This window comes from Leucoraja erinacea, chromosome 2, assembly GCF_028641065.1.
Source record: "Leucoraja erinacea ecotype New England chromosome 2, Leri_hhj_1, whole genome shotgun sequence".
NCBI lineage: Eukaryota > Metazoa > Chordata > Chondrichthyes > Rajiformes > Rajidae > Leucoraja > Leucoraja erinaceus.
The window spans coordinates 14,805,657-14,830,849 of NC_073378.1; the positions used below are offsets into that span (position 1 = coordinate 14,805,657).

The 25,193-nt window shown below is 43.7% G+C and overlaps 1 protein-coding gene across 5 annotated transcripts in view; it reads left to right on the forward strand.

Moving 5' to 3' along the window:
- The window catches only part of mpp7a (MAGUK p55 scaffold protein 7a), a 408,735-nt gene that overhangs the window by 130,633 nt on the left and 252,909 nt on the right, over positions 1-25,193 (forward strand). For 4 of the 5 annotated variants that reach the window (XM_055651874.1, XM_055651881.1, XM_055651863.1 and 1 more), the window contains one exon: positions 21,328-21,446. In XM_055651874.1, the coding sequence (XP_055507849.1) occupies positions 21,328-21,446 (119 nt within the window). Of the gene's footprint in view, positions 1-21,327; positions 21,447-25,193 lie in introns of those variants that run through there. The other variant, XM_055651893.1, reaches the window with a different exon arrangement.

Sequence of the window (25,193 nt, forward strand, 5' to 3'; positions counted from 1 at the left end):
GATGAAGTGCTGGCCCAGGTTGACTGCGTCATCCACAGATCTATTGGCCCAATATGCAAATTGCAGAGTTTGTGATATTTTTCAGCTTGGCCAGCACAAGCCTTTCAAGGGTCTTCATAACTACAGAGGTCAGTGCAACAGGCCTGTAGTCATTAAGACCAGTAATCCTTGCCTTTTTGGGCATAGGGACAATAGTAGAGGCTTTGATGCAGGCAGGGACAGTACAGGTTTGCAGTACTGGTTGAAAATGGCTGTGTAGACCGGTGCCAGTTGTTCGACACAGAGCTTGAGAGTAGAGGGGGGAACATTGTACGGTCCTGGAGATTTCTGGCCTTTCTGTCTTCTGAACAGCTTCTCCACCTCTATTTTTATTGTTGATGATGTTGTGCAGCACGGAGGGGGTGGGTAATTGGGTGTTAAGTGGTGATTAGAGAGGGGTGAGTGGGAAAGGGTCCAGTCTTTTCAGACTGGAGTCTTGGTTTAAGTAGGTGTGAAGTGGTGATTGGGGAGGAGTGGGTGTAGAAGGGTCGAGTCTTTGCAGATCGGGGTCTGGCTGTGTTGGTTGGGGAGGTGGTACCAGGGTTACATTTCTGCTTGTCAAACCTGCAGTGGAACTCATTCAGGTCGTTGGGCAGCAGGGGGTTTTCCTCTTGTAGCTGGTGATTTCTTGCAAGCCCTTCCAAACTGAAGAAGAGTCATTAGCTGAGAAATTGCTCCTCAACGTTTTTTTCTTGGCAGCTCTGATTCCTCTTCTCAGCTTGTGCTTTGCCTGCCTGTAGAGGTCTGCAACCCCGCTCCTGTAGGCTTCCTCTTTAGACTGTCGGAGCTGTCTGAGTTCTGTGGTAAGCCAGGGCTTGTCGTTGTTGAACCAGGTCTGGGTCCTAGTTGGAATGCAACTGTCCTCACAAAAGCTGACATATGATTCTCTCTCCTATTTTTGTATCTTAAGTTTTCATTCATATCTTCCTACTTTCAACATCTCAGATGGTCTTATCTGTGGTTATTCACCGTCCATTTGTCCATAAAATAACTCCAGTTCCCTATTCCGTCATAGACTTTTGTTCTGTCTACCCTCCCTCGTTCTTCCAATGTAAATGTTTTTGTCTCCAATTTTTATGAGTTCTGCTGCAATGTCATCAATCTGAAATAATAAATAATTTTATCTCTCCAAAGATGACTTGCTGAATTACCAACGTTGATTTGAGATTAACCTCCATTAATTCTACATTTTAAAAAATGAAGTAGGGGGAAGACTAGGTCACTTAATTCTCAAGCCTGCTCTGTTCTTCAGCAAGATTCAGGGACAGTTACTTCCCAGCTGCTATCAGGCAACTGAATCATCCTACCACAGCCAGAGAGCTATGCTGAACTGCTAGCCACCTCATTGGTGACCCTCGGACTATCCTTGATCGGACTTTGTTGGCTTTACCTTCCACTAAACATTATTCCCTTATGTATCTATACACTATAAACGGGCTTGATTGTAATCATGTGTTGTCTTTCTGCTGACTGGATAGCACACAACAAAAAGCTTTTCACTGTACCTCGGACCACATGATACTAAACTAAACTAACTAACTAGATCGGGACTAATTTGATTGTAACCAGTTTCACATTCCCACTGTTCTGCAAAGGGCATCTCACACTCAAGCGATAGATGTAACTGGCCTTCATTCATCACAAGCAAACACACAGGGGAGACATGGGAGATGAACCTCTCTAAATTTAAAATGTTTCTGCTTTTTGTACGTTTTCGGGTACAAATATAATAACAAAAATGGTCAAATACAACTTCAATATTTACAGTGCAGAGGCTCCTTCAACACCTGGCTCCATAAAAAAATGTATATTCAGCCCTGAATATATATTACGTGAGAAGACAAGACAGCTTCATTCAGATAAGGTAGTTCACATCAATACAGTGAGACTCTTGTTGTAGCAGATCCCTTTAGAACGGATTATATTCGGTTATAGCAGATGGACCCCTGACTCGCACCGCCTCCCCAGCTGCTTCGACTGCAGGCTTCTGAGAGCCCCCCCCCCCCGACTCGTAAGGTGCACCTTCCTTCCACCGCCTCTTCGTTCACTTTGCCCGCTCGACCACCGTCGTTGCCTCAAAGCCATTCATATGTAGTTCAATTAATGTAATCCTGTTATCTGCACATTTGTTTCATGCATATGAAAATGTCTCAAGGGCACGTCATCTTTGTTTTTTCACCGAGATTTAAAATTAGAGAGGGTTCAGAAAATATTCACAACATTGTGGCTGGGACTGGAAGGCATGAACGAGTACATGGAATGAGCTGCCTGAACAAGTGTTACTGTGGGTTAGAAATGTAATTGGCCAGGTTCATGGATAACAAAGGTTTAGAGAGATCTGGGCCAAAAGCTGGCAAATGGGACGAGCTCAGGACAGGTTGGGCGTCGGGCCTGTTTCTGCGCTGTATATTCCGGACTTTTGCTGTCCTAATACTTTGCTCTATTTAGAGATCAAATATTACCTTGTTTGTTTTCTAGAACATATCTGAAGTGGCGTCTTTCTGCAAGCCTGTAGCCTATTCCCTTCACAGGCACATGTAACGTTTTTCTGATTTCAAAATCAATTGTGGCTTGATTTTGCAAATCTTTTGAAGTCTGGTTCTGGCATGCATTAATTAAATCAATTGTAATTATACTATGAAAAGACACAAAAGGCTGGAGTACCTCAGCAGGTCAGCAGCATCTCTGAAATGCTTCAGGTTGGGTCCTTCCTTCAGACTTTTTTTGGGGGAGGGGGGTGAGGGGGAGGAAGCTGGGAGTAGGACAAGTGATAATAATAAATAATAATACATTTTATTTATGGGCGCCTTTCAAGAGTCTCAAGGACACCGTACAAAATTTAGCAAATAGAGTAAAAACATGTAAGCGGAATGAAATAAATAGTAAAGACATCACCAGTACACAAATTAAAGACAGAATTCAATCCAAAGACAAAAATCAAAAACACAATATGAAGAGAGAGCAGCGGCAACTAAAGCGCGCCAGCGTACACTCTCCCTTCCGGTAGCCATCTTGGACACAGAATAAAATAATCATTTACACACAGAAAAACATCCCCTCACAATAGTTACCACTGTGGGGGAAGGCACAATGTCCAGTCCCCATCCCCAGTTCTCCCATAGTCAGGCCTATTGAGGCCTCCACAGTTGCCTCTACGGAGGCCCGATGTTCCTGGCCATTCTCGCTGGGTGGTGTTGCCCCGGCGTTGGGAGAGTCCTCACAGCGGCTGGGACGGCCGATTCCCTACCGGAGTCTGTGGCATTCCGAAGCCGACAGGGCCGCGTCGGTTGGTGCTCCGAGGCTCCCGATGTTAAAGTCGCCGCGGCTGGCCGCTCCACAGTCCCGCAGCTCGACGGTGTTGATCACGGCGGTCTCAGCATACCGGAGCTTCAGCGCGGCGACCCAGCGCGGCGACCCAGGCAAGGCATCGCCCGCTCCGCTCCGCGATAGCGCTCCAGCGCTGTGCCGCCACCGAAGCTGAAGGTGCTGGGCGGTCCCCGCCAGGAAAACGCCGCTCCACTCCCACTGGTAGGCCGCAAGGACGGGTCGACGGTGCAGCCCGGGGAAAAAGCTGCATCACCGACCAGGTAGGGACCTAGAAAATAGTTTCCCCCTCATTGCCCCCCCACATAAAAATAGTTTCCCCCTTCCCCCCCCCCCCCCCCCCTCCGTGATGCCCCCCTCTCCACCATGGCTTTCCCCCGTCTTTTCTCCAAGCTCACTCCCCTCCGCACACAAACCCCTCTCCCCCCACAACTCACTCACACAAACTTTCCCCCCCCCCGCCCACATATACCCCCCAACCCCCCCCCCCCCCCCCCCACACCACACACCCCCACACACACACACCCCCACCACACACCACCGCTGCCCCACACACCCTTCCCCACACACCCCCCCCCCCCCCCACACCCACACAATCCCCACACACTGATACTCTTCCCAACTGCACTGTAGGAGTATCTTCATTGGAATAACTCGCTGCTCAAAAGCATTAAATGCTGGAATCTTGAGCAAAACACAAAGTGTTGGAGGAACTCTGGATCATGCAGCATCTGTGGAGGGAATGGACAGTTGTTGTTTAGAGTCAGTAAACTACTTCGTCCAATATTGCCCTGATAATACAAAATGAATAAATAGAAACAACTCTATTGGGATAAATATACAAACATTTACTGGTTAAATTCAAGCTTCATAATTTTATGGTTTGGAATTTTTTTTTCCCCATCTGTGTTCCCAGTGTAAAGTGGACAGCTCTGGATCCCTCTGGTTACTGTGTGGGGATTTACATTTTTCATAAATGCATGTGTAAATTTTGTGTGCAGTTGGAGTAAGCTCAGCTGTAAACCTTCATTCCTCTACCTCGGACTAATAATGAACTAGCAGCCTATGTTTGGGTTCGCACATGATGCATTGTCCTTTCAGCGAGGCAGCTGTTTCAGGATTCATGCCCAATGAGCACTAATACTCCTGGTTATGAGTGATCGTGGAGAAAATTGGCAGACAACATTGTTGATACTTTTCAACATTTGTAGTTGGAAAACCCATGTTAATGCTGTGCTCCTGCTGCATTTGTTTATGTATTCACATTCATTTTGTATTGAATATCTCAATTATTTGGTATATATAGATCATACAATATCTATATATAGTAGTATAAGAACCGCCCTGCGTTCCACAATATCTGTGCCAAAAATTATGCCAAGTAAAATTAATTTCCTTTGCCTTCACAGGATCCATATTCCTCCAAGCCCTGCATATCCCTGTGCCCAGTTAAAGCCTCTTCAACCTTATTTTATCTGCCACCACGACCAACCCAGGCAGCATGTTCCATGCACACACAGCACATTCCAGGCAGCCAGCATGACTCTGCACAACTTGCAATGCACATCTCCTGTAAACTTTCCCCTATTCACATTAAAGCTAGGCCCTCTAGTTTTTGACACTTCCATCTGGGGAAAAGGGTTCTTATTACCTCCCAAAAGTATACCTCAGCCACACCATCCAGCACTCGAGAGAAAACAATTCAAGTTTACTATAAACCCACTGAAAATTCAATTTGTTTACTATAAACGTACTGTTAACAGACTATTGACCGACATCTACTATAAACATACTGTAAATAGACAATAGACAATAGGTGCAGGAGTAGGCCATTCGGCTCTTCAAGCCAGCACAGCCATTCAATGTGATCATGGCTGATCATCCACAATCAGTACCCCGTTCCTGCCTTCTCCCCATATCCCCTGACTCCGCTATCTTTAAGAGCCCTATCTAGCTCTCTCTTGAAAGTATCCAAAAAACTGGCCTCCACCGCCCTCTGAGGCAGAGAATTCCACACTCACAAAAATGGTTCCTCATCTCCGTTCTAAATGCCTTACCCCTTATTCTTAAACTGTGGCCCCTGGTTCTGGACTCCCCCAACATTGGGAACATGTTAATAATCTTATATGTTTCAATAAGATCCCCTCTTATCCTTCTAAATTCCAGAGCATACAAGCCCAGCCGCTACATTCTCTCAGCATATGACAGTCCCGCCAACCTGTGAATTATCCTTGTGAACCTACGCTGCACTTCCTGAAGAGCAAGAATGTCCTTCCTCAAATTCGGAGAACTATACTGCACACAATACTCCAGGTGTGGTCTCACTAGGCCCCTGTACAACTTGCAGAAGGACCTGCAAGATGCTCCTATACTCAACCACCTCTTGTTACGTAGGCCAACATGCCATTCGCTTTCTTCACTGCCTGCTGTACCTGCATGCTCACTTTATAAATATTGACTGACATCTACTATAAACCTACTGACTCCCACAGCTATCTTGACCACACTTCGTCCCACCCTTCTTCTTGTAAAGACTCTATCCCCTACTCCCAATTCCTCCATCTACGCCGCATCTGCGCCCGGGACGAGGTTTTCCACACCAGCGCATTGGAGATGTCCTCATTCTTTAGGGAACGGGGGTTCCCCTCTTCCATTATAGATGAGGCACTCACTAGGGTCTCCTCGATATCACGCAGCTCCGCTCTTACTCCCCGTCCCCCCCCCCCTCTCGGAACAAGGACAGAGTCCTCCTTGTCCTCGTTTTCCACCCCATCAGCCGTCGCATACAACATATAATCCAACATTTTTGCCACCTCCAAAGGGATCCCACTACTGGCCATATCTTCCCATCTCCACCCCTTTCCGCAAAGATCTTTCCTTCCGTAACTCCCTGGTCAACTCTTCCCTTCCTACCCAAACCACCCCCTCCCCAGGTACTTTCCCCTGCAACCGCAGGAGATGCGACACCTGTCACTTTACCTCCCCCTCGACTCCATCCGAAGACGCAAACAGTCTTTCCAGGTGAGGCAGAGGTTTACTTGCACCTCCTCCAAACTCATCGACTACATCTGCTATTCCAGGTGTCAACTTCTCGTCATCAGGGAGACCAAGCGCAGGCTCGGCGATCGTTTCACTGAACACCTCCGCTCAGTCCTTAACCAAGCTAAATTACTGGTGGCCCAGCGCTTCAAGTCCCCCTCCCATTCCATATCTGGCCTTTCTGTCCAGGGCCTCCTCCATTGTCAGAGTGAGGCCCAGCACAAATTGGAGGAACAGCATCTCATATTTTGCTTGTTTAGTTTACACCCCAGCGATATGAACGTTGACTTCTCTAACTTCGGGTAGTTCTTGCTCTCTCTCTTTCCTTCCCCTCCCCCTTCCCAGTCCTCCCACTGGTCCCACTGTCTCCTCCCACTTTCTTTCTTTGTCCTACCCCCTCCCCTGACATCAGTCTGAAGAAGGGTCTCGACCCGAAACGTCGCCAATTCCTTCTCTACATAGAGTTTCTCCAGCATTTTGTATCTACCTTCGATTTTACCAGCATCTGCAGTTCTTTCTTAAACACTTCAAGTTTGCCCAACCTTTCTTTATAACGAATACTGCCTAATCCAGGCAGCATTCTGCACTCTATCCAAAGCCTCCACAACCTCCTGTAATGGGTCGTCCAGAACTACACACCATATAATATATTAAGAATTAAATTATGGCCATGAAAATGCATGATGTGAAATCGTGTTTACTTTAAATATATTATTTCTTGACCTATTCTAGTTGAAAATATTAACAAGTTTATAAACTAATATGTTATTTTTTTATTGTTGTGTTTGATTGTGAAGATTATTTGAAAGTTGAAAGACATTGTATGTTGGTAAGGTATAGCAGTTAAAGTTGTTGATGACATAATGGTGGTTAGAGGGCTAAGATCTTCCGAATACTTAAGTAGCTACGGAGTGATGTGTGAACATTTCCATCCAGGGAAAAGGCACATAATTTCATAAGTGATAGGAGTAAAATTAGGCCATTCGGCCAATTAAGTATATTCTGCCATTCAATCATAGCTGATCTTTCTCTTCCTCCTAACCCCATTTTCCTGCCTTATCCCCATAACCTCTGACACCGTATTAATCAAAAAATCTATCTATCTATCTCCGCCTTAAAAATATCCATTGACTTGGCCGGCACAACCGCCTGTGGCAATGAATTCCCCTGATTCACCACCCTCTGACTAAAGAAATTCCAACTCATCTCCTTCCAAAAGGTATATCCTTTAATTCTGAGGCTGTGCCCTCTGGTCCTAAACTCTCCCACTAGTGGAAGCAGCCTCTCTACATCCACTCCATCCAGGCCTTTCACTATTTTTTGCGTAGACCAGCATCTGCGGTTCCTTGTGTATAAAATATCTTTATTGGTGTGTTAGCGGCGTGGATTGTGAATAATAGTTTCTCAGTGAGGAGAGTAGTTGTGTGTGTGTGTGTGTGTGTGTACCAGAGCAGTAGTTCAGGGTTGTGGCAGCCTGATGATGAGTGAGCTATGGATCACTGGTTGATGTTTCAGCCATTTACTTTTCCTTTTCTTAATGAAGCTGCAAAGAGCCACCAAAGGCTGTTATTTTCACCAGCCAATCGGCTACTTGCTGGTCTCTGATGTCACTGAGGGGGTTTTAACTTTTTATTTGTAAGCGTCAGAACCCCTCGCTCTGACTGCAGGACCCGGTAGGTCAACAACTCTGTGTGTGGCCGTCTCTCCCATCCATGCGGCCAGCTCTCTCACAGTGTGGGGCTCCCTCTCTGACAGTGCAGGACCCTGCTTGGTCACCAACTCTGTGTGCGGCACTCCCTCTCTCACAAGTCCATGCTCCCTCAGTGACGGTGCGGTCACCATGGGACTCTCCCTCACTGACAGTGTGGGTGGGCCCCCCCTCAGCGGAGCCCTGTGCGACTCTCCCTTCCTAATGGTGCGGCACTCCCTCTCCAACAGTGCAGCACCCTAGACAAGAGATGTGCCGCTGACTACAAGGCAAAGAACAACACTGTCAACCAAATAAAACTCGTGTCATTTGGGGTAAAGTGACTAATTCTCATGGTAAGAGTGGCATGGTCCGTACCAAGTTCAAAAGTAATCTGCCTGCGAAGGCTATTGGGTATAGGATTCGAGTATGCTGTCCCCATCAGGAGTTTAAAGTAAAGGTGTACATAAATTGAAATTAAATAGTAAATTGGTGTATAAAAAAAAACAAAACAAAAAAAACCCAGTGCAACACTCTCTCAGCGCCCCTTCTCGCACCGTACGACTCTCTCTCACTGACAGTGTGGGGCTCCGTTTCTCACCGTGCAACACGCCCTTCGTGACAATGCGTCTCTCCCTCAGCGCTCTCTCTCTCTCTCGGTGCGGTGCTCCCTCAATGTTCCGTCTCTGACAGAGTGTAACCACCCTGACCACATTCTCATTTCACTCCTGCCTGAAAACTGTAACGTTCAGGTTCAGGAGCAGCCTCTTCCCCACAACCATCAACACCTACAAATACTACAACCTCCAAATAAGCTCTGAACCACATAGACTTGGGGGCATTGGTTTTGTCTTTTTGCCCTATTATCGTCTGTCTGTTTTACGTGTATGTCTACATATTCTGTTGTGCTGCTGCAAGTAAGAATTTCATTGCTCTGTTTGTGACATTTGACAATAAAACACGCTTGGGGTCCATAACTCCCTGAATGTCGCAGCACAAGTAGATTGAGTGGTGAAGAAGGCTGGGGAGGGGAAGGAGGGAGAAAGCAAGGACTTACTGAAATTAAAGAAGTCAAATGTTCATACCGCTGGGTGTAAACTACCCAAGCGAAATATGAGGTGCTGCTCCTCTGGGTTCTTTCCCTTGCAACCGCAGGAAATGCTACACTTGTCGCTTTACCTCCCCCCTCGACTCCATCCAAAGACCCAAGCAGTCTTTCCAGGTGAGGCACAGGTTCACCTGCACCTCCTCCAACCTCATCTACTGCATCCGCTTTTCCAGGTGTCAATCTCTCTACATCGGTGAGACCAAGCGCAGGCTTGGCGATCACTTCGCGCAACACCTCCGCACAGTTCGCACTGACCAACCTGATCTCCGGTTACTCAGCACTTCAACTACCCCTCCCATTCCGAATCCGACATTTCTGTCCTGGGCCTCCTCCATTGCCAGAGTGGAATTCCTTCTCTCCATAGATGCTGCCTCACCCGCTGAGTTCCTCCAGCATTTTTGTCTATCTTCGATTTTTCCAGCACCTGCAGTTCTTTCTTAAACATAGGAATCTGTGGAGTATGTGTTTCACACAAAGGGTTGTGGATGTATGGAACAAGCTGCCAGAAGAGGTAGTTGAGGCTGGGACTATCCGATCGTTTAAGAAACAGACAGGTACATGGATCGGACAGGTTTGGGGGGATATATGGACCAGGCGCAGTCAAGTGGGACTAGTGTAGCTGGGACATTGTTGGCCGGTGCGGGCGAGTTTTCACACTCTCTCACTCTATGACCACTTTTTTTCTCCCTTTCCCAGGACTGAAGAAGAATTTTCAGCCTGAAAAATTAACCTTGTTTCTTTTGCCGCACATACCTCCTAACATTCTGAGTCTTTCGGACATCTTTTGACCATAATGGATATGTGTTGCTTAAACATTTAGTATTACTTTTTGTCTGAATAATTGAAGCCCTTGAACCTAATAATACTTTGGACATCTGTTGAAGCCTCTGCATGTTCACTTCAGGGAAATTACATTGTGACACAACATGCCCATCACACGTCTCCTTGTAGACATCAACTGAACAAATCAGAATCTGTTATCAAAGAGAAAACCACAGGATGTCAAAACATATTGTGAAATGCCAACTCTTCATTCCAAATTCGTAGCATTTTGTCTCCAAAGTTTCACTAACTTTCAGACTTCAATGCAAATGTCTAAGTGCCAAACTTGATGTTTAGCTGTTTCTGGAAAAAATATTTTCAACTGAAGTAGATGTGCAACCAGGAAGTTAACTCGGCAATTGATGATTCCATTCATTGTCTACCTTTGGCTATTGAGATAGAAGTGATTGAATATTTCCTAGGTGCCACTGAAGTGACCACAGCAAACTGACCTTGTTCGATATGCACTGTAGCAGATAAGCTGACGATAGAGGCAGTGAATATTTAAGTCACTGCTGATGAAGTGGACATGTGTATCTAAAAAGTGGAAATGACCAAAGTGCTAATCTAGTTGGTAGCATCGAGTGAAAGGAAAAAAAGAGTCAATGTCTCAGGTCTGCGACCCTTTGTCAGAACTATTATCATTGGTGGGTCCAAATTATGGTGGCGAAATTTGGGTGCAAATCAATATGGGATTCCACTCCAGGATATCCTAGATGGCTGAAGAAGGGTTTTGGCCCGAAATGTTGCCTATCTCCTTCGCTCCATAGATTCTGCTGCACCAGCTGAGTTTCTCCAGCTTTTTTGTGTACCTATCCTAGATGTCCTCTTTCGTTAGTAAAGGTGATTTTCCCCTTTGCTGTTGTGAGTGGATCCCTCACCTGGGTCACCTCTGTGTCCTGCAATTTTGCTCTTGCTCCCCCCCCCCCAGACAGAACAAGGATAGCACCCCGCCAATCTCTTCATCTGACACTTTTTCTGAAATTTCCGTCACCTGCACCTCCCACCACGAGTCACATGTATCTATTCCCACCCTTTCCTGCAGAGATCACTCCCTCTGCACTCCTTGATTTGCTTCTCCCTTCCCACCCGAGCTGCTCCCTCCCCAGGTACTATTCACTTGAGATGGAAACTGCAGGAGATGTAATATTACCCCAACACCCCTACCTCACCTCCATCTTGGGACCCCAGCACCCTTAGGTGAGGCAGAAGTTCCATGACCTCCTCTAACCTCATCTACTGCATTTGGTGATGATTTGGCGCTGCCCTGGCAGCAGCCTCTACCTGCAGCCTGTATGTAATTTCCATCTTTTTTATTATTTTTAGTTAGTCTAAAGTCTGTTTTAGGGGGAAACTTTTACTTTTCTATGTGGAGGAGGGGGGCAGGGTAAGGGGGAAACCGTCTCCAAGTCTCTTCCTGGCGGGGACGCGACTATTTCTCCGAGTCGCTTCCTCGCCCCCCACCTCGCGGCCTACCAGCTGGATCGGAGCGGCCTTTCCTGCCGGGAACCGGGATCCGGACCAGGGCTGCTACAGCGGCGGCGCAACGCTGGAGTCACCGCGGAGCGGGCGATGCCGACCTGGGTCGCCGTTTGGAGCTCCGGAGCGTTGGGCCGCTGCTCCAACATCGTGGAGCTCTGGTGCGGAGAGTTTCCAACGCGGGCGGCGCTGAACGGCATCGTGGAGTCCTGGAGCGCCTTGTAGAGGGTCTCCAGCAGCAGTTTCCACCCGGTGCGGCCTACGGACCTCGGAAGCCGCCGACTCCGGTAGGAGGGCGCCGACTCTGGTGTCCACGCCGCTGAGGACGTCCCGCAGCCCCGACGTCGGACTGGTATCATCCCGGCGTGCGGTCCTGGACATCGGGCCGCCCATAGCTGCAACTGCGGAGGGCTTGGGGAGACCCTGACCACGGGGAACAGTGGAGGAAAGAGACTGACTTTGGTGCCTTCCCACACAGTGGGAAACTTTGGTTCTGCTGTGTGGGGATGTTTTGTGTTAAATTCTATAGTGTGTTGAGTCCTGTTTATTTTTATTGTATGGCTGTATGGGAATTCATTTCACTGTGCCATCTGGCACACGTGACAATTAAATTTATCTTGTATCTTGTATCTTGGTGCTTGTTATGTGCTTCTATTACATCGCTGAGACCAAGCAGAGACTAGGTGACAATTTTGGGTGAACGCTTGTGCTTGGTCCGCCAAGGCACGCTGGACCGCCTAATCTAAACACCCGCCTATTACCATAGCAACCATTCTCTCCTGGGCCTCCTCCATTGCCAGAGTGAAGCCACACGCAAACTGGAGGAACAGCACCTCATATTCTGGTTGGTTGGCTTCCTACCTGCCGGTATGAACATTGAATTTTATAATTTTGTGTAACAGCCCACTCCATTCTTTCCTGCACCCCCTCTCTTTCATGCCCCTGGTGCAAAATATCCTACCCGTTTCCCCGTACCGTCCTCTTGCACCTTTTTCATACATTAACAGCACAATGAGCACATCACATCATTTTCAAACATTCTCTCCTTATCAACACTCTTTTCTCTCCATGTCACCCTTTTCTCTCTTTTAGTCCCCTTTTGTGTCATCTTTGTCCACCCACTTGCCTAACAAAAGAAACCCTCACCTTTATCCAACTATCATTTGCCAAGCTCTGTCCTTCCCCCATCTCTTTCTATCCCCTACTACAATCTAGGAAAAGATTTTAAAAATCTGAGGGGTAACTTTTTCACACAAAGGGTGGTGGGTGTATGGAGCAAGCTGCCAGAGGTGGTAGTTGAGGCAGGGACTATCCCAACATTTAAGAAACCGTTAGATAGGTACATGGAGAGGACAACATAGAAACATAGAAAATAGGTGCAGGAGTAGGCCATTCGGCCCTTCGAGCCTGCACTGCCATTCAATATGATCATGGCTGATCATCCACTCAGTAATTGGTGGGAATGGATCAAACGCTGGCAGGTGGGACTAGTGTATCTGGGACATGTTGGCCGGTGAGGGTAAGTTGGGCTGCGGGGCTTGTATCACACTATGACTCTAATGATAGACCCCAGGATATTGAGGGGTGGGGATTAATTAGGGTAATGCTGTTGTAAATCAAGTGTGAGGATGGTTATAATCTCTGCAGGAGATAGTTTTTTTTTCACCTATGGTGTGCCCCTCATTTTGTTCATCCAATGCCCAAAGGTTCTTTGGTAACTAAAAAACATGTGGCATGTACAAATTTATGTCATCATAACTCATCAAGTGGATGATTGAGAGGCAGTGATTAAAATTGTAAAACTCAGTCGCCCTTAGCTATTTAGTTGCTGCACAACAAATTCTTCAAGTCAAAAATACTCATCCTCTTTGAGAAATTATCATTGATGGTCTATCAAATAACATGGAACAAACTTGACTCTTGTTCATTCTTGAGGTTGGCCGTAGAAACTTGGAGGCAAACATAGATGAATGTAATTTCAGGTAAATCACGAGGTGTGCAAGCTCTTTTTTTGATGCATTTCTGTTGGAGGAAGGAACGAGGCATTTTTAAAAATTAAGTATAAGGTCACAAATCCAGTCTGTACTAATAATGCTGGTGGAGTTTCAGCATTATTTGTAGTTATAATTGTGTGATTGTAAAATTATATAATTGTGTGTTGAATGGATCAGTGTTTGTATTCAGAAGAGTGGAGGAGAATGACCTCTGATAATTTCATAAGAATTTTCTTTAACAGTATGCCCTCCATTCAACAAGAAAAATATTACTGGATTTAGATCAAGTGTAAATACAACAGATGCTGGAAATCTGACATACAGCACACAATGATGAAAATACCAAGCACGCAGAGAGTATATGTGGAGCAGAAAGAGTTGATGTTTCAGATTAAAGGTAGACAAAAATGCTGGAGAAACTCAGCGGGTGAGGCAGCATTTATGGAGCAAAGGAATAGGTGACGTTTCATCAGTCTGAAGAAGGGTCTCGACCCAGCATTTTTGTCTACCTTCGATTTTTCCAGCATCTGCAGTTCTTTCTTAAATGTTTCAGATTAATGTCTTTGAATTTTGGATCTGGACCTGCAGACTCGAATGATTGCAGATCTCTAGAATGTTGGTTAGGTTATGACATTGTCAAAATTAGCTCAGTTATGCAGAAAGGAAAAGAGCCAATGTGGTATTATGCTGCTAACAGGAGGTTATGTATTTTGTACATATTTGAAGATCTGCTCCAGAAAAAAACACAATGAAAGAGAGGTCGAGATGAAATGGCATTGAAAGAGAAAAGGATTAAGGTGGCACTGAGACAATTCCTAGACGAGGGAAGAGCAGGGCATTCAAAGCTAGATGATTTCCACTGGTGAACTTTCTCAGGAGCAGGATATGGAGAAACAAGGCTGAGGAGGACGGCAATAAAATGCTGACTCAGCCTGCAGATCCCATAATTTCTTGAATGCATAAAGAAGAAAGGAAATGTCAAGGTTTTCTATGGGTGTGTTATCAGTAAAGGTCACATTGGACAACTAATTGATGTAACAGCTGGGAGAAATATGCTGGTCAAGTAGCATCTCTGGAGACAAATGGATAGTTTACATAACTCTCAACGAAGCAAAATGTGTCATTGCTGGTCAAAGTTTACAAGAATTTTGCCGGTCGAAGTATAGGTCATGTAATTGTTTATTTGAACAATTTTTATATGCGTTTGACTGGAGAAATGTAAAAATATTTCAAAGGCCTTGGGCTTTAGTTGGTCTAAGGCTTGGTGTATGTTTGGGACGTACACCTTTGCGAACAGCTCTTGGCTTTGACCTTTTGTTTTCTCACATTACCCTTCGATATCTGTGTCTCCCTCACCCCTGACTCAGTCTGAAGAAAGGTCTCAATAGACAATAGGTGCAGGAGTAGGCCATTCGGCCCTTCGAGCCAGCACCGCCATTCAATGTGATCATAGCTGATCATCCCCAATCAGTACCCCGTTCTTGCCTTCTCCCCATATCCCCTGACTCCACTTTCTTTAAGAGCCCTATCTAGCTCTCTCTTGAAAGTATCCAGAGAACCGGCCTCCATCGCCCTCTGAGGCAGATAATTCCACAGACTCACAACTCTTTGTGTGAAAATGTCACCCATTCCTTCTATCCAGAGATGCTGCCATTCCCGCTGAGTTACTCCAGCATTTTGTGTCCATCTTGGCTACGGAGGATGAGCTACGAAGCCCTCTGTGTCTGGAACAGCTGTGTGGGTGGTGTTCAGGCACCAAGCCAGAGCCCTGATAAATCCAGCCGCTGGGGACTTGAGGAAGAAGAAGTTTTAGAGGAGAAACTTGGCAAAGTTTAATGGTGCTGTGAAAAGTGAACTAAGAACATCCCTGAAGGCTGGCACTCATAAAACATTGTGCAGAAATAAAACACATTGTGTGCGAGCAATGACTGATTTTCTTTTGTTGTATTCTGCAAAATCATGATGTGGAGAAAAACTCATTTCTTTGCATGGTTATTTAGGATTTGAATTGCCTGAGCAGGAAACGAAAACAGATTCAACTTAAGCCTTTTAAGGGAATTGGATGAATACTGATTGAGGACAGAAAATTACAGCACGAGTAGAAGGCCAAATAGGACAAAATGTATTGTTCTTTGATAATACCAACAAAATGTAATTGGCTGTGTTGATTATTATTTCGTATGTCCTTCCATGATTGTTTCTCAGCAAGAATTATTATTAAGGAATGGGTTGATTGAGTTTTGGCTGTCGGTATCACTGCAAAAGTATTCTTTGAAAGATTTTGCAATCCAGTTGACTAACCATCTGGCCATTTTAAGTGACTGAGCTACTTAGGATCTGTGTTTAATTGCACTCACGAAACAAACACGTTTAACTTTTGTGTTGCTGCACAGAGGGAAGGTGGCATTTGGCACGTTTGCCTTCAGCGGTCAGAGCACTGAGTACAGGAGTTGGAACATAATGTTGCAACTGTACAAATTGTTGATGATACCACATTTGGTGTACTAGTTAAGATTGGACATATTTGTTTGTAAAATTGAGGTTGAGTGAGCAGACCACACTGCCCTTGCTTCTCAGATCTCTAAACTATAATCTGATTGAGGTTGCAAAAGCTATTGGAAGGATGGGATTAAGCTGAAAAGTGTGCAGGCAGGAATGATGAGGATGCATCGGGACTGGAGGGCTTGAGTTATTAAGAGAGGCTACATAGTCTGCGTCATTTTCCCCAGAGCGAGTAGGAGTCTGAGGGATGACCTTCATTGAGGTCCATAAACTCTTGAGGGACATATATAAGGTGGATGGTCACAGTCCAGGGAGGGGAGTCTAAAAAGAGAGGACAGATTTAGGGTGAAAGGAAATATTTGAAAGAAATCTAAGAGGCAATTTTTTCAGAGGTTGGGGGTATGTGGAATGAGCTGCCAGAGGAAGCTGTGGAGGCAGGTATGATAACAATGCATTTCGTTGTCTCTGTACTGTACACTGACAATGACAATTAAACTTGAATCTGAATCTGAATCTGAAAGACAGGCATATAGATAAAATGTTTAGAGGATATGGCCAAATGCAGGCAAATGGAACTAGCTTAGTTGGACTTCTAGTCAGCATGGATGAATTGGGCTGAAGGGCCAATTTTTCCATGTTGAATGTCTCGATGACAATAGAAAAATGGTGTAGAACACGAGACTTTCCAATGAGGTAATAGCTTGCAAATGATAATTTTTGCAGATTTTTTTTGTGTGCAACAATAGCGATGTAACATTTTAAATTGTTTGACTTTGATTAGTGTGGATCCATGTCCTGCCTGGATTTGCCCATTTTTCAGATAGCCTGGTTGAGATTGGAAATTTTTGTTTGTGAAATTGAGGTTGAGACTGAGCAGACCACACCACATTTGCTTCTCAGATCTCTAAACTATAATCTGATTGAGATTGCAAAAGTTTAAAGTACAGTTTGGAAAAGGGACTGTCCAGTTTGGAAGCAGCCCCCTTGACATCCTTAAGCAGTACAGAGCTAGTTGGCCGTGTTCTCTGTCTGTAACTGTGATGGAGTTCACAGACTACATTGTCAAAACAAACCCCTGTCAACAGTTATTATAAACTTCTGTTATTTACTGTGTGCTGTGGCTGTGATACACTGGGGTATAGTCTCCAACAAGATGAATTCCTATTTTTTTCTATCTGCAAGAGAACTTCTTGCGTTCTATGCAGTGATAATGTAATTTGTAAACTATTTTTCCAAAAATAAATCAAATGTACACGTTCTTTTAAAGACTACCTGTGGAAAAGAGTTATTGTGTGAATGCTTTTATTGAACTAGGTAATGCATCTGTTAATGTGAACAAAATCCATTGCTTTTCATTGAAGAGATTAAGAAGCTAAATTTCAAATTTAAATTTATTTTGTAAAGAAGGAACTATGTTAAGAATCGCAATGGGGTGTTCAGTTGCAGAATTAAATTCTGCAATCTTTAAGAAGAAATATATCTTTTGCCTAAATTCTTTGCTGGTTCTGGTAATTCTTTCAAATTGATAAATCATTCTTAACATGAATTTGAATTATATTAATTCCTTCACATTTTAACCAAGTCTATATGTATACAATATGGAATATTAAGAAATAGTGTGGGGAACTTATGTTTTAGAGTTAATTAAAAACGTTCTTAATTTGACAGCGCCAAGTAATTTAGCGAGAAATCTGCCAAGTGCTGAATGAAAAGCTGCCAATCATTTGCAATGGAAGAAAGTTTCCAAAAATTAATCTACTAAGTCATATAGTACCCACTGTTCATTTGGGCACTCTTGTGTGATTACCTCCTGCCATAACCTAGTCATAACAATATTAGTCTGTAATCAACATCCACAGTTTCCATTTTTTTTATTTTGGTGCATTTTTTGAAAAGCTTTATGATCACTTTTGATTCAGAATACCATTGATTTTAATTAATTTACAATGTACCGTAATTACTGGCAAGCATTTACCCCTAAGAAAGAGCACTACCTTGACCTGCTTCAGTCCACATATTAAAATTTCTTGCACATTGTTGTTAGGTAGTGAGTTCCAGGAATTTAATAAAGCCCTGTCAAAGTCTGGATAGGATGAGACTTGGAGGCTGTGATGTTTCCATGTGTTTGCTGGCCCTGGCCTTGTCCTTTTGGCTCATTCTGTCTAAAAGTTTAATCAGAGCTGTCAAAGAAGCCATGGCAGTTTGCTGTAGGACATCAGTTTAAAGGTAGCACCTATACTCTCTTAGAAAGTTTAAAGAGGTTTGATATGTCACTAAATACTCTTAATAAACTTTTGCAGGTGCATTGTGAAAAAACTCCTGACTGCATCATGGCCTAGGATGGCAATTCCAATGCAAAGCAATGTGAGGGGTTGTAGAGAGTGGTGGATTCCGTCCTCACCATCATGGATACAGCCCTCCCCACCATTAAAAGCAGCTACGTGATCTAGATGCCTCACAAAGGTGGCATCTATATCAAAGACTCTCAACATCCAGGTCATATCACCTCCTCACTGCTGCTGTGTGGCAGGAGGTACAACAGCCTGAAGTCTCTCACCGCCAGGTTCAGGAAAATCTACTTTCCTGCAATATTCAGGTTCTTCAACCGACCTGCATAACCCTAATCTTGGGTCAGCAACCGATCACTACAATCTACCTCTTGTACGAGCATGCACATGAACATTTGTGTGTTGCCTACACTAATTATCCCACTATATGTGAGGGGCAATTTACAGAGGCTGTTTACATCTTTTGGATGTGGGTGGAAACTGGAGTACCTGCAGGTTCTGTGGCGGTGTGAGGCAGCTGCACCACCCTTGTATCTCATCCTATCCTTGTATCGCCCTCACTATACGTGCACCTAACAATAAATTCTACTTGACTTGATATCCAGTCTTAAATCATACCTATCATTTCTCCTGTTAATACGTGCATTCCTTACTTTCTGAGCATGTTCTTGTCTCATTAATTATTTGTCCAGCAATTTATCGCAGCGTGGTAAAACCTAGTTGAAATTATGTAATGGATGTAATGTTAAAATTGTACAAGGCATTGGTGAGACCAAATCTGGAGTATGGTGTACAAGTTTGGTCGCCCAATTATAGGAATGATGTCAACAAAATAGAGAGAGTACATAGAGGAGATTTACTAGAATGTTGCCTGGGTTTCAACAACTAAGTTACAGAGATAGGTTGAATAAGTTAGGTCTTTATTCTCTGGAGCGCAGAAGGTTAAGGGGGGACTTGATAGAGGTCTTTAAAATGATGAGAGGGATAGACAGAGTTGATGTGGACAAGCTTTTCCCTTTGAGAATAGGGAAGATTCAAACAAGAGGACATGACTTCAGAATTAAGGAATAGAAGTTTAGGGGTAACATGAGGGGGCACTTCTTTACTCAGAGAGTGGTAGCGGTGTGGAATGAGCTCCCAGTGGAAGTGGTGGAGGCAGGTTCGTTGGTATCATTTAAAAATAAATTGGATAGGCATATGGATGAGAAGGGAATGGAGGGTTATGGTATGAGTGCAGGCAGGTGGGACTAAGGGAAAAAAGTTGTTCGGCACGGACTTGTAGGGCCGAGATGGCCTGTTTCCGTGCTGTAATTGTTATATGGTTAAGGACACTGCTCAGTCTCCAATATTGCCTTGTTCACTGGGTTTTGAATAAGGTATTTAAATAAATGGAATGGTTCTTGTTACCACTGATGAAAGTCAGATTAAAAGGAGCCAAGGACATTCTTCATGTATTAACAAAGCACTTCTTCATATTACACCCTGGCAAAGCTTCATGGTACTGTGGAAATGAACCCAGAGCATTCCTTAAGGCTGGCACTCATGAAACATATTGTGTGCACACATAAAACATATTATGTCAAAATAGTGACTGTTGATTTTCCATTGTTATTTACTGCAAAGTCATAACATCTCCAAACATCTGGTTAAATTCTGCTCACACTTTGTTCGAGACCAGTGAATTTCATGAATTTTTATTTAAGTAATCTTAATACAAAAATGAACACAGGAATTAGCCGATAATTTGTGACTGATGTTGGTTGCATGATAATTAATAAGTATAACTATTGTGCTACAGGCAGCAATGATGCTGATTACTAATTTAATTGTATTGATCCTGCTCTATTCTACAGGAGTACAGTATACAATCACAGACTATCAGACAAAAATGTGCAGTGTCTCTGCTCATTAAATTTTACAATGAAAAAAAGTGCACTCAATGTGGGACTTGGATTTATGTGCTTCAATTCTGGCATTAAAATAAAAATAATTAGGAATGATAAAACATTTCTATGCAAACGCTTTTCTGGAAAAACATGTTAACTGTTATTAGTGGGTTTTTTGAACTGGAGATGTCTCAACCAACTGCGAACCGGGCGGTCAAGGGTGACAATGCACAAATAGGGCTACATTGAGGGTACAACCTGTGACTGTGGCACACAGACCCAGCCAATGCAACACCTACTGCAATGCCCATTGCTGGATAATCCATGTACTACTGCAGACCTTGCACTTAACACTTCAATAGCGTAACGATGTGTACAGAAGTGGCGAGCCACAATATAGCACAAGGACATGAAAGAAGAAGTGGGTTTTTTTAAACAATAGAGGCTTATTAAGCTTTGGGTTTTCGGTGAACATGGGGAAAAGGATGAGGATGAAGAGGTTGATGTGTGAAGATGGCTTTGTTGTATAGCCTCTCTTTATTTACTTTTTTCTTTACTCTCTTCCCTAATTGCAACTAAAGGTGAATAGTAAATTGTCTATAGACTTTACGGTAGTTAATTTTATGATAATGAATGATATTGGCAGACGTTCGAGGCAGTGGCATACCAAATACTGGTTCTCCAGAGGATCTCATAACATGCTTGTTTTGTACCCTGCAGCCAGGTGAAAGCAGCAGTTTGTCCTTTTACTCTGTGTAATCCTGTTTCTAAATCAAACATGTGTGTTGTGACTTGAGACTAAACGATGCCAGGTTACCTCCCTAAAGAAGACTAGAGCTTTCTCTGTTGCCGCATTACTTTGACTCATGTTGATGGCTGTTGCCTGATGGATAGTTTGTGCTTTATGCGTCTGTGGAACAGCTTGCTACTGTCTGCCTGAACGCTGGCGGAGAAGCGTGCCACTCAACATTATGACAGTGCCTTTTGCAATCCTGGGTTTCTCTAGAAATTTAAAATCTGCATGTTGAGCCAATTCTGTGCAACTGTCTCCGTATTTCCTTGATCTTTTAAAATGAAGCAGTACAAATAACCAGTTACAAAATAACTATCAGGTAAATGATATTTTCTATTACTAAATGTATTTCATATTTATTCACAGGTCTGTATGAATTGTTGGCTTCCTTGCCAGCCCAGCTGCAGCCTCATGTGAACAGCCAGGAAGATCTGACCTTCCTACGGGATATGTTTGGTGAAAAAAGCCTTCATTCATTAGTGAAGGTAACCACAGTACAATCTAACCAAGAAAGCGGATGAAAATATGTTTTGGGTATAAGCTGGTCAAACGACAACAAAGTTAACCAGACAAGCAGCTATTTATTCCACTTGCTTTACGATGACCATTGCTTGAGTGCATAAAGGGAGCCATGAAAATTAAACAACTGCAGATGCTGGAAATGTGAAATGAAGATGAAAAATGTTGGAGATACTCAATAGGTCAGGCAGCATCTGTGGAAAGAGAAAGTGTTAATGCTTCCGGTTGAAGATGAGATCTTGGATTTCAAACATTAACTCATTTTCTCTTTGTGTGGATGATTCCTGATATCCTGTTTGTTTCCAAAATGTTCTGTTTTTATTACAAAAGGGTTTGTGTCCCAAATTGCATAAATGGTCAGTTTTAATATGGTGATAACTGATTTATGGTAATCTGGTTATTTTTCCTTGAGTTGGATTCAGTTAATTGAAAGAAAGTTTAAAAATAAACTGCAAAATTACTGAAATCTTGCACCTTAATTTCTTCCAATGAATCCCTCTGAAGCAGCCACTTGGAATGATTCCTCATGAATCGATGTTTGGACTTCAATCCGATCTTCCTCTTAGTTCATACAAATGTGCTTTCTATGCATTTCCTTGGGCAATGTTGGTAAAATAGGGGACCGGACCAAATGAACGGGGTTTGTAGTTTTTAATCAGACTGTTTTGTGGAGAGAGAGTACATGTTTTTAAAGTTGATCCTTGGACAGTAATTTGAAGTGGCTTACATAACCGAGAATATTGAGTGCAAGTAGGAGCGCCCAGATATCCAAGTTACAAAAGGTTGAAGTTCTTTACACTTAGCCTGTATTTTTTTCCACTCACCCCATCGTCACCCTCAAACTATGTCTAATCGGTTGGCGGTTTGATTGAATATTAATAGACAGCTTGGGCTTTGTGAATTACAAATGTTCCAACATTGGTAATTAAATGAAAGCCATAGATTCATTGACTTGTAAATCAAAAAGTTCTACCTTTTCCATACTTCTACAAAACAGAAAGTTGCCAAAACAGAATGTGAAATTACCATCATACAGCACAGAAATGCCTTTTGGGCCACAGAATCTACAATGTTCGTTAAGCATCCATTTTGACAAATCCTACACTAATCCCATTCTATTTTCCCACATTTTCATTAACTCCCACCACATTTGACTACTTGTTTGCACATGGCACAATTTACAATGGCCAGTGAAGCTTTTGGTTGTGGAAGGTTACAGGAGCTCCAGCAGAAAACTCTTGCAATGCCGGAGGGAATATGGAAACGGTGTACATACATACGTACCAGAGGTCAGAGTTAAACCCAGATCACAGGAGCTATGAGACAGCAATTCTATTAGCTGTTCCATTGTGCTGCTGCCTTTAAAAGTTAACAGTAATTCTTCAAGCATCTGCATGATGAAACATGATGTCTTTTTACTGCAGACCCACTGACTCCCACACCGATCCAGGCTGCTGCACCAACTTACTATCTGGTCAGGACGCCATTTTTCTTAAAGTTCCTTCCACCTCCCCTCATCCACTCCCCAGGCACTTTTTTTTTCTTTCAATTGTGAGAAGAGTAACATTTGTTCCTGCACTTCCTCCCTCATCACGATCAAAAACCTCAACAGCCCTTGGTTCTTGGTTTCTTTGTCCTCCAAAATATTCCAAATGGAATTTAAACTGGAGGTGGAGGTGAGGCAGAGATTCACATGCACCTTTTCCAATGTGTCCATTGCAGCTGATGATCTCGAATCAGTGTCTAAGCACAGACAAGGTGACCGCTTTGCTGAGCACTTGCACTCTGTCTGCCATGCCCATGTGGAGCATCAGGTTGCAAGCTATGTTAATTCCTCTTCATATTCTCAAACTGACCTGCCTAGGCCTCCTCTACTGCTAGGATAAGGTCCAACACAAACAAGAGGATCAGCATCACATATTATGCCTGAGCAGTCTACAACAAGGTGGCATGAGCACAGAATTTTTCAGTTTCCACTCTCTGCCTCGCTCTCTGCCTCGCTCTCTGCCTCGCTCTATGCCTCCCACTCTGCCTACCCCATCTGCCTCCCTCTATGTCTCTCCTACTTATCTACCAGGTTCTCTTAAACCCAATTTCCCAGCCCCCAAACATTGTTTCTTTTCCCCTCCCCATCGTCAGAGAGTGGTGAATCTCTGGAATTCTCTGCCACAGAAGGTAGTTGAGGCCAGTTCATTGGCTATATTTAAGAGGGAGTTAGATGTGGCCCTTGTGGCTAATGGGATCAGGGGGTATGGAGAGAAGGCAGGGACAGGATACTGAGTTGGATGATCAGCCATGATCATATTGAATGGTGATGCAGGCTCGAAGGGCCGAATGGCCTACTCCTGCACCTATTTTCTACGTTTCTATGTTTCTAAGTCCATCTGTCCATAATACACACACTCCTCTCACTTGGTCACCTCCCTCACTGTTTTCATCTGCCCACCTCCCTCATTTTGTTCCATGCTTCTCCCTTGAAGATTTATTTGTTGCTTCTACTGTCATCTCCCAGCCTCTATCACTAATTCCAATCTCTCTCCCCATTCTAACTCTATTTGCCAATTGACCCCTCCTCACCTGAATCTACCTTGTGTTTACAAACTTGCCACATACCACCCCCATCACCTCTTTGTACATTCTATCTCCTTGCTATTCTTTCAGCCTCGGTGATTGGTCCAGACTTGAAGTATCAACCGTCCATATTCCTCCCGCAGGTTGGTTATTGCTTCTGATTCCAGTATCTGGAATCTCATGTGAATCACTGAATTTTCTAATCAGTTTTGGTCAGTATCTGCTAACAAAAACATTTCAGCACCTTTTTTGAATTGTGTATTGTGATTTGTGTTTTTTATGCAAGCGCAGTTTATATTTTATCCAGCAGATGGGATTAGAGTCAAACAGAATACGGCAAAATTAAAATTGAGAAAAGAATCTCACCAAACCTTTAATGTAGCCACACTCTTGTGGGTAATTGGTTAAGAGAAATTACATTGATTTGGGTTTGAACACGTGGTAATCATGAATCTTATGAAATTCATCACATGAATCTTAAACATTTTACTTTCAGCTTTTATTCAAATTATAATTTAAAACTCAGAGTAAGCAGGAATAAAATGAAGAAACAAGGAACTGCAGATGCTGGTGTACACAAAGTCCCGGAGTAACTCAGCGGGTCACAGTCCAAAGAAAGGTCCTGATTCGAAACATCACCAATCCACGTTCTCCAGAAATGCTGCCTGACCCGCTGAGTTACTGCAGCACTTTTTGTCCTTTTAGGAATAAAATGGAATCTGCTGCTACCATGATACCCATTTAAATGCTAATAGATGTGGAATCATTTAGCATGGAAGCTATTTCATGCGGGGTTAGTAAAAATATGATAAGTATAGATTGACTTGAATGGACAGGTAGTAAGGGTAGTAAGAGAAACAATCTCATGCTTACTGGAGAAGCAAGACATTGCAGATGCTGGAATTGAGAACAAGAAACAAACTGCTGCAGGAGTTCAGCAGGTTGAGCAGCATCTGCTGGGGGAAAGGCATTGTCTGTTTCCCTACACAGATGCTGTTTGACCCACAGCACTTTTCCAGCAGTTTGCTTTTTAAATTTCTTGAAGTTTTCACAAAGAATTTCCAAAAGGTGCAGAGAAATAGATTATGAAGAACATTGGAAAATACAGCACAGGAACAACCCTATGGCCCACAATGTCTGCT